The sequence below is a fragment of the Spermophilus citellus genome, assembly GCF_964194105.1.
Source record: "Spermophilus citellus genome assembly, chromosome: 6".
In the NCBI taxonomy this organism is placed as follows: Eukaryota; Metazoa; Chordata; class Mammalia; order Rodentia; family Sciuridae; genus Spermophilus; species Spermophilus citellus.
The window spans coordinates 28695293-28712312 of NC_138187.1; the positions used below are offsets into that span (position 1 = coordinate 28695293).

The 17020-nt window shown below is 41.4% G+C and overlaps 2 protein-coding genes across 8 annotated transcripts in view; one reads left to right on the plus strand and one right to left on the minus strand.

The window, feature by feature from the left end:
* Window positions 1-17020, minus strand: part of STYXL1 (serine/threonine/tyrosine interacting like 1) — a gene marked incomplete at its 5' end in the record, with an annotated part of 52520 nt that overhangs the window by 28400 nt on the left and 7100 nt on the right. For 3 of the 7 annotated variants that reach the window (XM_081297325.1, XM_081297326.1, XM_081297328.1), the window contains one exon: window positions 12138-12241. The exons of 3 other annotated variants lie outside the window; for them this stretch is intronic. In XM_081297325.1, coding sequence (XP_081153451.1) covers window positions 12138-12241 — 104 coding nt within the window. Of the gene's footprint in view, window positions 1-12137; window positions 12242-12605; window positions 12654-17020 lie in introns of all 7 variants that reach the window. One more of the 7 variants, XM_081297327.1, reaches the window with a different exon arrangement.
* Window positions 1453-1943, plus strand: LOC308651682 (ATP synthase-coupling factor 6, mitochondrial). Its single transcript, XM_081299103.1, has one exon. The coding sequence runs from the start codon at window positions 1532-1534 to the stop codon at window positions 1856-1858; it is 327 nt and encodes a 108-aa protein (XP_081155229.1). The 5' UTR covers window positions 1453-1531; the 3' UTR covers window positions 1859-1943.

The following is a 17020-nucleotide window of genomic DNA, read 5'->3' on the forward strand; positions in this document are numbered from 1 at the left end:
GGGTAAGGCCCTGGGTTCCAATCCTGCATTACAGGGGAAAAAAAGGAGGAGGAGGAGGTGAAGAAAGAGGAAGGAGGAGGAGGAGGAGGAGGAGGAAGAGAAGAAGGAAGATGGAGGAGGAGGAGGAAAAAGGAGGAGCAAAGAGGAGGAGGAGGAGGAAAAAGAGAAGGAGGAGGTGGAGAAAGATGAATGATGAGGAGGAGAAGGAAGAGAAAGAAAAGAAGACACAGTCTGGGAAGACATATTTGCAAAATACATACCTGATACAGTACTATTTTCTTATGCACAAACCATTAAAATTCAACAGTGAGAAAATAACTAATTAAAAATGGACAAAAGATACGAACAGACTTCTCACCAAAGAAAACATACAGATGGCAAGCAAGCATATGAAAATATGCTCAACATCTAACCTAATTAGGGAATTGCAAATTGAAATGATAGGAGCACTTACACCTATTAGGACGGCCCAAATCCAGAACACTGACAAATACCAAATGCTGGTGAGGATGTAGAACAGGAATTCTCACTCATTGCTGTTGGGAATGCAAAAATTATAAAGCCACTTTGAAAGAAATTTGGCAGTTTCTAGCAAGATTAAACAAGCTGTTAGCAGCAATTGTGTTCCTTGGTATTTGCCCAAATGGGTTGAAAACTTGTGTCTACACACAAACGTTCATAGCAGCTTTATTCACAATGGCACAAACTTGAAAACTACCAGAATGTCCTTTAGTAGGTGAGTGAATAAGCTGTGATATACTCTGAATATGGAATATTATTTAGCTCTAAGAAAGAGGCTATCAAACTATAAAAGGGCATGATTGCCAGGAGTTAAGGGGGAAGTAATAGAGATTGAACTCAGAAGTGCTTTGCCATTGGGCTTAAACTCAGCCCTTCTTATTTTTTTTAGGTTGAGACAGGGTCTCACTCAATTGCTGATGCTGGCCTGGAATTTGTGATCCTCCTTCCTCCATCTACCTCGTAGTGGGGATCACAGGAATGTACCACTTAGCAGCTTCTTGCTTTATTTTGATTCACATCACCACACCTGGCTGATGTGCTGCAGCATAAATTTTAGAAAATCCTAGGAAGTTAATATACTAAACCAAGAGACATCTCAGGCTGCTAGTTTACGTCTTTAACTGAAAGGCCATGATAGCATAATAGCACTGCTTTGTCCAGCTTTTCCTGTGGCTATATTCATGTTTCACGTTAATTTTTAGTTCCTTATTAAGATTTGTCAACTGAGTCTACACTTAATGGCAAATTACTTGAAGAGTTTGCCTTCCTTAAAATTTTAGCACTTAAAAATTATTTTAGAGATGAGAAGAGACATTTAACTTAAAGAAAAAATATAAGAAAAAGTCTTATAAAATTCAGGTATCACTTCCTCAGTTTGAACCACTATCTCTTATTTGTGTATGTCAATCATCATGAAAGGGGGCAGGCGGAGCCAGGGCCGGAAGTAGAACTGTGGCGGCGTCGGTGGCTCTGGCAGCTCCGGGCTGAGTGCAAGTACCATAGAATCACCATGGTTCTTCAGAGGCTCTTCAAGTTCTCCTCTGTCATTCGGTCTGCAGTCTCTGTCCATTTGAGGAGAAACATTGGTGTTACAGCAGTAGCATTTAATAAGGATCTTGATCCCATACAGAAACTCTTCGTGGACAAGATTAGAGAATACAAAGCAAAGAGACAAGCATCTGGAGGACCTGTTGATACTGGCCCAGAATATCAACAAGATTTGGAGAGAGAACTTTTTAAGCTTAAGCAAATGTATGGTAAAGCGGACATGAACACATTCCCTAACTTCAAATTTGAAGATCCCAAATTTGAAGCCATCGAAAAACCCCAATCCTGAAGAAATGTAAAATGAATCTCGTAATTCGTTATGAATTAATTGTACAGCTAATTAAAAGTTTCAAAATAAACAAAATTTCACAACTGTCAAAAAAAAATCATCATGAAAGTGGTGATTTGAATGGGCTCTTTAAAAATGAGTGCTTTAATTGCTTAAGATGTTGCATATCATGGGTTTTTTTGTTTGTTTTGCTTTGTGGTGCTGGGGATTGAACCTAGGACCTTAGTGCATGCAAGGCAAGCACTCTACCAACTGAGCTATGTCCCCAGCCCATGTTATGTGTTTTTAATCTATGCAGTTCAGTATTTTGTAGAATGGTGTTTGTGTCCAAGAGTTAAAACTTGACAGATACATATGAATTTTTATTTTTAGAGGGATGTTTTAGGCTTGTGAAAGGGCAGTTTTTCTTTCCTACAAATGTCTTTTTTGCAGACTTAATTACTGTGTGTGAGTTTTTGAACAAATGACAGATAACAGGTTCAATACACTGGTTTTCATTTCTTACATCTGTCAGAATCAGTATATCATAAGTTATTTACTTTGAATGGATGTAGCAAAATTCATAGCTCTGTTTTGATCTTCCAATAAATAAAACAGCCTCTATATTGAGTAGATTTTCATCTCAAATACTAATCCTCAGTAATACTAATACTAATTTTGGGGTGGGGGGCCTATTTTGGTGTATCCATTTTCTATATTGGGGAGGAGGCTGGGAGCTGAAACTGGGGTGACCTACCACTAAGTTGTATTCTCAGTCCTTTTTAACTTTTTTGGGGGTTGGTAGAGACAGGGTCTCACTAAATTGCCCAGGCTGACCTTGAACTTGGGATTCTCCTGCTTCATCCTCCGGAGTCGCTATAATTACAGATATGTACCACCTGCTGGCATACCTATTTTCTAAATGTACTGTGTTAAATCATATTTCAGAAGAATCTTTTTCCATAAATGGTTGTTAAACAGTCAGGGACCCCCATGAAGAATAGGATCCCATAAGATTAAGCAAATAAAACTTCAGAAAGGAATGAGACAAACGAATTAGCTCTCAGCCTTAAGAAGTTAGCAGACACACCAGAAATTTAGGAGTTAAAAAGTGAAGCCATCTTCAAGGCCGTGGAATTGAGATAATGCATTTGGAGTTGGGAGGTTGAGAAATCCGCTGACCTTCTGAAACTATGTGGTCTGCAGAAATAACAAAATGGCCAGAGGTGGATAGATGAGGTCACTAAATCAGAACCACTGAGGCAGGACAAGAGGGTACCATGTTCTGGAAACAGTAGCAGGGGCTTTACCAGAGAAGGAGCAGCTCCAGGTGGTGAGAGGCCAACGCATGCGTAATCATCACTAGTTCATCTTGACCTTTTAGCACAGTCAGATGCTTACCCTAGGTGGGGACTTCAGGTGGTCATGAGACATGCCACACATGGAGTATGAGGTAGAGCACAGGCACAACTAGAGTTCCACCTCTACACATAATGACATCAAGAGATCCAGTTCCAGGGCTGGGGTTGTGGCTCAGTGGTAGAGTGCTTGCCTAGCATGTATGAGGCACTAGGTTCAATTCTCAGCACCGCATATAAATAAATAAAATAAAGGTCCATCAATAACACACACAGAGAGAGAGAGAGAGAGAGAGAGAGAGAGAGAGAGAGAGAGAGAGATGCAGTTCCAGCCCATCAGGTAGATGACATAAAAACTATACACTTCTGTCCTTTGCTTGAGCCACCCTGACCCTCTTAGAGCTGTCTTGGTTCTGGCTTAAGCAGAAGCTAGTATTTTCTAATAAATTCTTGGCTGGGGTGCATTCCTTTTCATCATCTTTGTTTTTTTGGAAAACAGAAAAGAACGTCTCTGGGAAAACATGGGAACCCATGTCCTTAGCTCTGTCTTCCAGGGGCTGACAATGACTTTGGAGTTTTTAGAAAGGGAAATGAGGGCAAGAGTCGAAGGGGATTGCATTAAACTTTTTTTCTTTTTGTGATACTAGAGATTGAACCCAGGACCTTGCAGATGCTAGGTAAGTGCTATCCCTGAGCTACAAGCCCAACCACTTTTTATTTTGAGACAGAACTCACTAAATTGCTGAGGCCGGCCTCAAACTTGCAATCCTCCTGCCTCAGCCTCCCGAATTTTTGGGATTATAGGCATGCTCCACCATGCCCATCTTGTCCACCTCTTTGAGCATGCAATATATAAAGAAGCATGATCTCCAACTAAGGATGCTCAAGACTGCTCACATACATGGACAGTCTCTCCAGTATTACCATGCATACGTTTCCATAACAAAAGCAAAAGGAATAAAAGCAAGCTTTGTTAGGTATCCCCAGTGCTCTCCTTACTTGTACAAGTAATAAACCTTCCTTCATTCTTTCATCTCCTGGTTGGGCATATGGGTTTACACTCCTCAAGAGCAAATCCACTGTGTTCAGTGACAAGCTGGCATACTAGCTGCAACTTCCCATGAATTGGATGAAAAAGGTTGATAAAATCTAAGTATAGTTCAGATTTGGAATGGGGGGTGACAGGGATTGAACCCAGGACCTGTGGCATGCTTGGCAAGCGCTGTACCACTTAGATACACCCCCACCCCCAGTCCAGATTCTTTTTTTTAATATTTATTTTTTAGTTGTAGTTGGACACAATACTTTTATTTATTTTATGTGGTGCTGAGGATCGAACCTAGAGCCTCACACATGCTAGGCGAGCACTCTACCATTGAGCCACAACCCCAGCCCCCCAAGTCTAGATTCTTAAAAACACACTAAGAGATCTCTACAATCTGCTGCTAGATAGCCTGTTTCTACAAGTCAGTCTTCAAAGGCACTGCAGCTACCCTGGCACTCTACGGGGTACTTGGTATGACAAAGCGTTGAGTACTCCCAAACATCTCTGTATATTCTTTGTCCAGTTGACAAAGAATCTGAAAGGATCTGACATAGAATCTTAGGCAATTCTTGCTGATAGCAGTTACTCATTGCGGTAAAATAAAGTATAATCCCAAGAGGGAATCTTGGACAATTCTGAACTCCCTGTTTACTCTGAACACTTTATGTTCCCTTTATTTCCCTCTGTCCAGTGGCCTCTTTTGAGTCAGGTTTTGGATTTTGGCAGCACAACATGAAAGATCAGGAAAAGCACTGATGAAGTATGGGTGGAAAATGTATTAAGAATCTGAGAATGAAGTTGGATGTTTGAACTTGGAATTTATTGGGAGGCCAAAGGTTTCAAGAAGCAGGAGACTGTGGCAACACACTCATGTTTAATAATCCTGTGTGTTTTGTGTGCATGGACAAGAATAAATAAATGGCGTCAAATTATAGGTGCTGACAATCATTGTTAACTGCAGATAAAGCTGCAAGTATTTATGTCTTTATACAAGTTACAAATCAAGTACAAACTTTCTAACAACTAGTTTTAATTTTATGAATGCATTTTTTACAGCTACCATATATAATTATAATACTTAATGAAAACAAACTAATATGAGTGTATTTCTATAACCAGTTAGGTACTTACAGAAAAAGCTCCCCCCTCAATCAATTATGCTCTTGGACACCATCAATTAGAAAATAACATTATAAAATAATAAATAGCATTAACACAAATGGATGTGTATATAGAAGATTCCCATCTAAAACTATACCCAAAAGTAAATTCCAGATGGATTAATGTCTTAAATTGGAAAAGCAAAACTCTCAAAAGAAAAAAAGGAAAGGGGCTGGGGATGTGGCTCAAGCGGTAGCGCGCTCGCCTGGCATGCGTGCCGCCCAGGTTCGATCCTCAGCACCACATACAAACACATACAAAGCACCACATACAAACACATACAAAGCACATACAAGCACCACATACACATACAAACAAAGATGTTGTGTCTGCTGAAAACTAAAAAATAAATATTAAAAAAATTCTCTCTCTCTCTCTCTCTCTCTCTCTCTCAAAAGGAAAAAAGAAAAAACAGGGCTAGGGATGTAGCTCAGTGGTAGAGAAATTGCCTAGTATGCCTAAGGCCTGGATTTGGTCCCTGGCAACACAAAAGGAAAAGAAAATAGAGGAGCAGCTTTATAATATCAGGGTTTATAATGAATTTGTTCTTTTTGCTAGTGGTGCTGCTACTAGGAATGGAACCCAGGACTTCATGTACGCCTTCTACCACTGAGCAACACTCCCAGTCCATGATAAAGAATTCTTAAATAACATCCACACAGGAAAATAATAACATCCTGAAGGAAGATATTGATCAATATTACCACACCAAAATTAAAAACTATGCAAAAAAAGCCATCATGAACAATGAGTAAAAGTAATCCAAAGAGCCAGTTGTGGTAGCACACGCCTGTACTCCCAGCAATTCAGGAGGCTGAGGGAAGAGGACCACAAGTTCAAGATTAGTCTGGGCAACTTATTCAGACCCTGTCTCCAAAACAAACGAACAAACAAAAAAATAGTATTGCATGCCTGTAATTCCAGCAGCTCAGGAGACTGAGGCAGGAGGACTGTGAGTTCAAAGCCAGTTGCTTAGGGCCTCAGTAATTTAGAGGCCTAAGCAACTCAACGAGAGACTGTCTCTAAATTAAAAATTTTTTTAAAAAGAAAACAAGGCTGGGATGTGGCTCTGTGATTAAGTGCCCCTGGGTTCAATCCCTGGTACCAAAAAAAAAAAAAAAAAAAAAAGGCTGGGGATATAGCTCAGTGGCACAGTACCCCTCCCTAATTTTAATCTCCACCACTGGAAACACACATATGTGAATATCTCAAATGCACAAAAAGCATTTCTCCAGATTTAACATCCACAAATGATAAAAACACTCAGTAAGATAGGTATGGAAACCATTTACCTTGATAGAATAAAAACCACCTATTAAAGGCCCATAGCTAATATCAATCAGTGGGGGAAAACGGAAAGCTTTTCCTCAAAATCCTTGCATTTTGTACAATGGAAGGATTCCAGTCTCACCATTTTTATTCAACATAGTACTAGAAGTTCTAGCCAAGGCAATTTGATAAGAAATCAAAGACGGGGCTGGGTCGTGGCTCAGTGGTAGAGCACTAGCGTAGCACGCGTGAGGCACTGGGTTCGATTCTCAGCACCGCATATAAATAAATTAATAAAATAAAAATCCATCAACTAAAAAAAAAAAGAAATCAAAGACATCAAAAATCAGAAAGAAAGCAGTAAAATTATCTCTATTTGTTGATGACATGGTTATATGTGTAGAAAATCACAAAGACTCAACAATAACAAAGAAACTAAAGCTGCACCATACAAAAGTCAACACACAAAAGTTCAGTGGTTTTTCTGCACACAAGTATTCATTTTTTTTTAAAGAGAGAGAATTTCATTTATTTTTTAGTTTTTTCGGCGGGCACAACATCTTTCTTTGTATGTGGTGCTGAGGATTAAACCCGGGCCGCACGCATGCCAGGCAAGTGCGCTACCGCTTGAGCCATATCTCCAGCCCTGCACACAAGTATTCAATACGCAAACTAAGCAAACATTTCAAGAGGCTGGGTGAGCCTAGCTCAATAGTAGAGCACTTGCCTAGCCTGAGTAAGGCTCTGGGTTTGATCCTGAGGACCACCAAAACACAAAGAAAAAAAATAATCCATTCACAATAGCAAGAAAAATAATACAAACAAACTTAACCAGAGGTGAAAGACTTATACACTGAGAATTATAATACATTGATGAAGGAAATTAAAGGTATCACAAATAAATGGAGATATACATTTCATGTTCATGAATCAGACAAATACTAAAAGGTCTACACTACCCAAAGTGATTTGTAAATTCAATGCAATCCTTATCAAAATCCCAATGGCATTTCTTAGAAGGAAAAAAATCCTAAAATTCACATGAATCACAAGAGATTCCAAATACCAAAAATCAATTCTTGGGGGGAGTGGGTGCTGGGATTGAACCCAGGGTGCTTAACCATTGAGCCACAGCCTTTTTCATGTTTTATTTTGGGGCTTGCTAAGTTGCTTAGGGCCTTACTTGGTTGCTGAGGCTTTGAACTTGTGATCTTCCTGCTTCAGCCTCCTAAACCTATGGGATTACAGGTGTATACCACTGCACCCAGCTCCAAAATCAATCTTGAACAAGAGTAAAGCTGCAGGCTTCACACTTCCTGATTTCAAATATTTTACAGAAATACAGTAATCAAAACATTATGACACTAGCTTTCAAATCAGACATATGGACCAATGGGACACAACAGAAAGCCCCAAACTAAATCCATTTGTTTATAGTCAGCTGACCTTGGACAATGGTGCCAGAGATACACAACAGGGAGAAAATATACAGTTTCTTCTGGATATCCACATGCTAAATAATGAAATTAGACTCTTATACCATATATTACAAAATCAACTCAAAATAAATTGAAGACTTAAATGTTAGGTCTGAAACATGAACAATTAGAAGAAAGTTCTCGACATTGATCTCCCCAAATAAATTAGAACTACAAATGATCCAGCAATCCCGTTCTGAGTACATATCTAAAAGTCATTTAATCTGTTTTTCAGGGAGACACCTGTACTTCCACTGCTACATCATTTACAACAGTCAAAATACAAAAACAGGGCTGGGGTGTAGCTCAGTGGTAGAGGGCTTGCCTAGCATGCATAAGGCCCTGGGGTCAAGGCCCACACAACCCAGAGGAATCTCAAACATGATGATGACCACAAGCAGCCAAACACAAAGGAGAAGATGCTATCTGATAATATTCACATAAAATCCAGAAGCCAGAAGAAACTTAGAAGCGTCTATGCTTAGGTGAGATCACAAAGAAAAACAAGCAGTTCTGGGCAGATTACCTCTGGAGGAGGGAAACAGAGTAGCAGTTGGGAGGGTCCAGTGGGCCTGTTGGAGCCCATCCTCTAGCCTTTGTTCCATGAGTGTTTGCTTTGTGATAAATCATTAAACTCAAATTTTTTATGATAATACTTGTATGTGTTACATTTCACAATGAAAAAAATCCAAGAAACACTAAAGACTGGGAGAAGGTATTTGTAACATGTGTAAACAACTAGCATCCAATAAAGGACTAGCAACAAGAGTATATAAAGAACTCCTACAAATCAATATGAAAAACAAAAAATGACCCAATAGAAAAATGGAGAAATATGAATAGGTACTTCATAGAAGGGGAAGTCACAGTGATCAATAAACAAAAATATTCAATCTTGTTAACAACTAGAAAAATGAAATTAAAACAAGGAAAACCTATATCTATCAGATTACAAAAAAAATATTAAAGGCTGGTTGAGCACAGAGGAACACACCTGTAATCCTGACAACTAGAGAGACTGAGACAGGAGGATTGCAAGTTTGAGGCAACTTAACAAGAGTGTCTCAAAATCAATGAAAAATACCGGGGATGTAGCTCACTGGTGGAGTGTCCCTGGGTTCAATCCCCACTCTAGAGGTGGAGAATGATGTTTCTTATGCTGTAGATGGGAGTGCAAACTGATGCAAGCCCTTTGGAGGACAATTTGACAGTGTGGTAGAGCTGAATTTCCAACTTAGGGATTCCTTTCCTGTGTATATACCTGAAGAAACTACCTTACACAGAAATACGGAAAAACACACAAGCTTGCCCACTGCAAAATGCCTTTAATAGGAAGACACACAAGCAACACACTGCTGTGGACAGCGAATGGAAATAAATTTCAACTGACAGTTAAAATTAGTTAACTGGGTATTCCCAGAGACATGGGAGAAATGCTCAAAAATATATTTTTTGGGGGGAGGGGTACTGGGGATTGAACCCAGGGGTGCTTATGCACTGAGCCATATCCTCAGCCCGTTTTTATTTTGAGACAGTCTCACTAAGTTGTTTACAGAATTTCAAGTTGCTGAAGTTGGTCTCGAACTTGCGATCCTCCTGCCTCAGCCTCCTGAGTCACTGGGATTACAGGTATGTGCCACTGTGCCTGGCTTAAAAATATACTTTTAGGGCTGGGGATATAGCTCAGTTGGTAGAGTGCTTCCTTCCCATGCACAAGGCCAATCCCCAGCACCACACACACACAAAAAAAAAAAAATTATACACACACACACACACACTTTATTTATTTATTTAGTCTTTAAAATACGCTGACTTTAATTCTTTTGGATAAATACCAAGGAGAGGTATAGGTTGATCATGAGATAGATTTATTTTTAGATGTTTTAAAATATTTTTTAGTTGTCAATGGACTTTTATTTTATTTATTTGTATGGGGTGCTGAGATTTGAACCCAGTGCCTCACACATGCTAGGCAAGCACTCTACCACTGAGCCACAACCCCAGCCCCTTATTTTTAGATTTTTGAGGAACCTAAATACTGACTTCCATAGTGGCTTTCCTGATTTATGTTCCTACATATAAGAGTTCCTTTCTTCATGCATCTGCACCAGCATTTATTGTTATTTGGATTCTTCATGATCTGCATTCTAACTGGAGAAAAATGGAATCTCATTTGGTTTTGATTTGCATTTCCCTGATGGCCAATGATGTTGAAGATTTTTTTCATATATTTGTTGGCCATTTTTACTTCTTCTGAGCAGTATCTATTCAGTTCACATATCCTTTCATTGGTTGGATTATTTGGTTTTTAGATGTTGAGTTTTGGGAACTCTTTATATATTCTTTATATACTCTTTATATATCCTCTGTTGGAATAGCAACTAAAGAATATTTTCTCTCATTCTGTCAGTTGTCTCTTCATTCTGTTAAAATTATTTAACTTGCTGTGAAGGTTTTAAATTACAGGCCAGCTCATTTATTCTTTCTCTTATTTCACATTATAGAGATTTAATTCAGGAAGTTTTTGCCTGTGCCTGTATGTTGGAGTATTTCCCCTACATTTTCTTCTAACAGTTGGAAAGTTTCTGGTCTTATAGTTAGGTCTTTGGTCCAGTTTGAGTTTACTTTTGTACAGAATGAGAGAAATTGAGTTTCATATTTCTATATAGGGATATCCAGGGTTCCTAACACCACTTGTTAAAGAGGCTGTCTTTTCTCCAAGGTATGTTTTTTGGCACCATTATCAAGACTCAGATGAGTATATCTGTGTGGGTTTGTCTCTGCATCTTCTAGTCTGCTCCACTGGTTCACATGTCAGCTTTTTGCTATTGTGGTTCTATTTTAGTTATTATGACTTTGTAGTACTTGAAATTGCAATCCCTCCATATTGGCTTTAGGCTTGCTATATATAGTCTTTATGATATTGAGGTAAGTTACTTCTATTCCTAGTTCTTTTTTTCCCGGGTTTTTATTGTGAAGCATTGCTGAATTTCATTGAAAGCTTTTTCTGCATCTGTTGAAATGATCATGTGATTCTATTCATGTGGTGTATTACATTTATTGATTTGTGTATATTGACCCATCATTGTATCCATGGAATGCAATAAACCTGATAATGGTGTATAATCTTTTTAATGTACATTTTAATTCAATTTGCTAATATTTTATTTAGGATTTTTGCATGTATGGTCTACAGTTTTCTTTCCTTGAAATATCTTTATCCAGTTTTGGTATGAGGGTGATATGGGCTTCATAGAATGAGTTTAAAAGTACATCTTCTCTTTCAGTTTCATGGAATAATTTGAGGAGTATTGGCATACATACTTTAAAAAAAAAAAGGTTGCAGCTGGACACAGTGGCGCAGGCCTGTAATCCCAGCAGCATAGGAGGCTGAAGCAGGAGGATCACAAATTCAAAGCCAGCAAAAAGCAAGGCGCTAAGCAACCCAGTGAGACCCTGTCTCTAAATAAAATACAAAATAGGGCTGGGGATGTGGCTCAGTAGTCAATCCTCAGTGCCCCCCCCCAAAAAAAAGTTGCAGATGATTATATATAATGGCATATTTAAATATCTGGCATAATTATATTTATATATCCTATATTATATTACAATATTTAGTATACTTAAGCATTTAAACCACACATTATTTTGTGAAAATACAGAAGCCGTCATTGCTAGTGAGGGAAATGAATGTCGTCGGGATGAGGTACCAAAGAGGGGCACATCTGTGTCTACCATGTTTTGTTTACTAGATTAAATCTGAGTGGTGGGCACAAGGGTGTTTCTTAGTACTACTACATTCGCTATGTTTAAAATATTTCACTAAAACAAAAAGAGGACTAGAAAAAGTCTTCTGGAAACCTCTAGATCCAAATTAGGATGATTTCCAAGTCCCACAGAGCCAATAAGTCAAACCACTTTTCAAAGTCTTTGATGTGGGACACCATTCTTCACATTTGCTGTTGTCTGTGGGTTGTATATGTACTCACCCAATAAACAGAGATAGTTGGGTTCAGTTAATCTGGACAGTTTTGTAACCTGATTCAAGATGTTGTAAAGTTCTGTTGGCTCACAAAAAACCAAATCAGCCATCCTATTGGGAAGAATCAATAATGCACAAGTTTAATATCTTTTTATTTAAGAAAAATGACCATAAAGATACTGAATTAAATTTTCTTAACATCCCTTCAAACTTAATATAAGTCATCCGGAAGCCTTTGAAAATTGGAAGTGAAATATAGCAGAGGAGACTAAAATATGGAACCCCATAGAGCTGTAAGATACCAGGTCGGCTGCATAACAGCCGCCAATCAGTTCATCCGTTCACTTAGCCAACCACAGACCACGCACTGGAAACAACCAGGATAAACAAGACTGACCCTTGCAGAGGGCCTAAGCCCAAGAAGGAGGAGCACCATAAGAGAACAAGCATGTACTGTCACAATGGGGTTTCTCACCTAGTCAGGAACCAGACAAGGATGTGACTGCTAAGCTGAGGCAGGACACTGGGCCAGGTGGAGAAGGTGAAGAAGAAATATTCTGTTAGGAGCAGGAATGAGCTCAATACCTGAGAAAGTTAAAGGAGCCTGTTTGGCTATAGCTGGAGAGTGTAGGGGATAACCTGGGGAGCCCTGCAGGCTGTGTCAGGGGTCATGACAGTGCTGGATGGAGAGGCTGATGGGTATAGAGGTGGGCTCTGGTGCCTGAGGGCAGGGGCTGCTCTTGGGACACCGATTCCTGGGCACAACTAATTCTGGAAGGGTTGGACCTCTCCAGCAACTTCTTGTAGGAAGCTTCCTTTTAGAAAGGGAGGTAGAGTAGAACCCCTGGAGGCAGCAGAGGGAGGTGGTGGGGGAGTGGAGTCCAGAGGTAACCTGGTTCAAAACAGACTCCATTTCAGAGTGGCCAGGGCTGCGTTCCTCAGCGACTTCAGTCCTCCAGGTCAAATTCAGCCTCCACATGGATCTGCACACAAACATCCTCTTGTCCCTCTCTCATCTCTGCCCTCCTTTCCTTCACTTCCTCACCCCCAGGAATGTCAAGGTCTCAGGTTGGAATCCTCGCTGTGCCACTTCCCATCAGCTGCCTGACCTTGAGGAGTAGTTACTCTGCGCCTCAGTTTCCACCTCTGTAAAATGGGGGCAATAAGAGTGTTCCCCTTCTGTAAAACGAGCACAACAGTCCCTGTCTGCTGCCTGTGGATTCAGGAAGCTAGCCAGGGAAGGTATTCTGAGCAGGGAGAAAATGTTCTGTAAGCACTGACTGTTGACGCAGGTTTCTCCCCTGGAGCTTCTAACCCCAAACCACAGAAGCCGGTCTCATCAAGGTCACTGACAGTGTCCCTCTTGCCTAAGCCCTTAATAACCCACCATGTAACAGTGTTTTTCCTTCTCCCAGGACACCATACTCTCTAAGCTTTTCTACTTCCTCTTAAGACTGTTCCTTTTCAGTCTTTGTCAAGGGTTTCCCTCTTCATGTAAGGATGCCCCTGGGCAGGGTCGTCTTTTTTCTTCCCCATCTATACTCTCATTCTAGGTCATGGTTTCTAAACATTGGCATCCTTGACATTTGGGCTGGATAAATTGCTGTGGAGGGGAGGGCTGGCCTGAGCATTGCAGTAGTTTAGCAGCATCCCTGGCCTCCACACAGTAGAGGCCAGTAGCAACGTCCAAAGATGTTGGTACTTTTAACAAAAAAGGTCCCAGACAGGCACAGTGGCTCAGCCTGAGGCAGGAGGATCTCAAGTTCAAAGCCAGCCTCTGCAACTTAGCAAGGCCCTAAGCAAATCAGCAAGACCCTGTTTCAAAATTTAAAATTTTTAAAAGTACTGGGGATGAGGCTCAGTGGTTAAGCACCTTTGGGTTCATCCCCACTACCAAAAAAAAAAGTCCCAGACATTGCCAAGTGTACCCTAGAAGGATGATGCAATACTTCTAGTTGACAGCCATTAATCTAAGACTAAGTCTCAGTGATTCATTTGGTCCCTTCAACACCTCTTATATAACAACAACTCCCACATCTTACCTTCTCTCAGCCCCTCACTCCAGACTCTACCTGGATACCTGACAGGCATCTCAAACATAATGTGGCCAAATAGAACTTATAATGTACACACGCCCATACCTCCAATACCTGCTCATCTCTTAGCCTTCAAGAAAATCACCATCATGCTCTGAATCGTTTCAGCCCAACTGCCGAGTCCCTCTTTCCCTTCCCCATTCCATCCTCTCTCTGAGCTCTCCCTCCCACATGGATTCCAAGCCACCTATTCCTCTCTATCGCCAGGTGACCAGCCTTGTCCAAGGTACTGTCATCCTGATGACACATGGCTGCCCAGTTGGGCTCTCCATGTCTGCTTTCTCCCTAGTCTACTCCTCACATGGAAGTCAGGGCCATCTTTTCAAACTACAAGAGTCCTTGTCTTCACCTCACCTGCAGACATCTGAAGATACAGTGCTCATTTGTATGAGGAGCGCTCTGAGCCCATGCTTCATAGAACAGAGACCTGCCCATCTTGTCCATTGGTGTATCTTCCCTCAGTGCCCAGGATTTATCTATCACAAAGCAGTGCTCAATAAGCATGTGTGGAATGGACATTGCTACTTACATTACACACATGGGGCCAGCTTGTCCTGCCCCCCATGTTTTCCCCATATAGATTCCTTAAAGGACCTCTTCACTCCCACCACCCCCAGTCAGGTCCCAGGTCCTCTGTCTCTGAAAGCCCTGTCCCTGGGCCATCCTAGGGAATAGAAAGTACAGAAGAGAGGGGATGGGGTCTAAACCTCCATTCTCATTGAGCCAATCTAAAAGCTGGCCCCTTTGAAAAATCCATCTCCTTACTGAGTAGCCAAGGAGCAGTTTCTGAGCATCCAGATAAAACCCCAGCCTCGTGGCATCTCTTCCTTCAAACACCTCTCCTTCTCAAAGGGGGCACTCTCTGGTGAAGAAATAAATGCCCTTTAGCAGCTGGCAAGGCTGCGGGGGAGATGGAAGCAGTCCCCAAACCTAACAGCACATTTCTGAAAGGATAAGCAACCCTGGGGGCAGAGATCAGGGGCAGATCCCTGGGTTGAGAAATGAGTGCTACCATCCCTTCCAGCACTCCTCCAAACTCCAGAGTTTAGATGTTCTTGGATCCACCATTTGGGCCCAAAGTATATCCTGATGTCATGCTTTTATTTAAAACGTTCAAGCAATATGCCTTTTGTCCAAAGCATTTTCCTTAGTGGATGCCACTAGCCAATTTAAATTGATTTTCCATATTTCACAATTGACCAATTCCAGTTTTTTTCTACTTTCAATTTTGATAAATCAAACTTATTTTCCCCCAAGATCAAATATTTCCCACGTGAATCTTACAATGAATATTTTTTCCTTAATTTTCATCATATCAAATTGAATTTTCCGTGAGCCTCCAGTCACTGTTTCATTGATATTACTTCTACCAAGTCTCATTTTCTTGGTGGCCTATCCAAAACAGTGGGTCAAAATGACAAGTTTAAGAGGTCCCCTTTAATTCTGGACGTTTTTATGGGGGGTTACTGGGAATTGAGCCCAGGGCACTTTACCACTGAGGTACATTCCTAGCCCTTACTTTTTGAGGCAGGGTCTCACTAAGTTGCTGAGGCTGGCTTCTACCTCCTGCCTCAACCTCCCAAGTCTCTGGCACACAGGTGTGTACCACTGCATCCAAGTATGCTAGGCTCTTTCAGAAAGCTCTTCATAAGAGACTTGCAGGACATTTAGCATGATTGTCCTTGCATGGGGGATGGTCAGAGGGAACATCTTTTGGTGATTCACATTGATGGGTCTAAGAAAGATGGATCTTCCCATCTTTGCCCCCATGTTTTCCCCATATAGATTCCTTAAAGGACCTCTTCATTCCCATCTGTGTGAAATACACACAGCTCTCTGGATGACCAGCAAAGCCACTTACTCTTTGTCAGGATGGAGGGTACCATTGTCAGCTTTGTCCCTGTACTTGGACATCATCCAGTAGGAAGTTCCAGCACTCTCTTTATTATAACCCAGCCTGACCTTCAAACTAGGGGCTTATGTGTGGCCCTCTTCCAGCCAGCCCAGAGTACTGGAAGCAGCCAGTTGTGAGCTCACCTTAGGTGACAGCACACGTCTGCATTTGAAGAAAACAGCCAACCAGGAAGGGACATTTCCTTAGGGGTTGCCAGAGCCTGAGACTGGGACTAAGAGCCAGCCAGATAGAACCCTTCCCTGCCTCCCTGGGTCTACCCAAAGCTCAGGGGGTGATATTCTGACTGTTAGAGGTTACACCTGACCATAGGCTTCTCACAGAGGACTAGGACACTGAGCACTTGGTCTGGTACTCAGTTGCCAAGCAACTCCAAGCCCCCAGACAGTCCAGATGGACACAATTGATGGGAGTTTGCTTCTGGTGGAGAAGAGGCATGTTGATGTTCCTGGAAAAGCCAGACCACACCCCGTGGAAAACTCAAGCTGTGCTAGGATGACAAAGTCTCATACCCAGTGCTGGCATCAATGCCCAAACCTGTAAATGGAGGCAGAAACACACTGGCAAGGTAGAGGAACCCCCTGGAGAACAGACGCACACTGCCAACACTGGGCCTGATGTACAGCGGGGGCTCAGGAAGCAGAAGTTCCTGGACACCTACCTTCCTTCTCCTTTCAGCTTCCTCTAGGAGCCTCTGATAGCTACAAGTCCACCAGAGACTCTCAGGCCAAATACTGAAGCAGGAGTTGGTCAAGTCTATAAGCTGAGGAGCCTGGGGTACTGCCTGGGGGTCAGGATCTTAAGGGAACTGGTGTGGCCTGACACATTCTATGTGGCCTGAACCATCACAAGAATTGCTGGATGAGCCAGGCATAGTGGCAC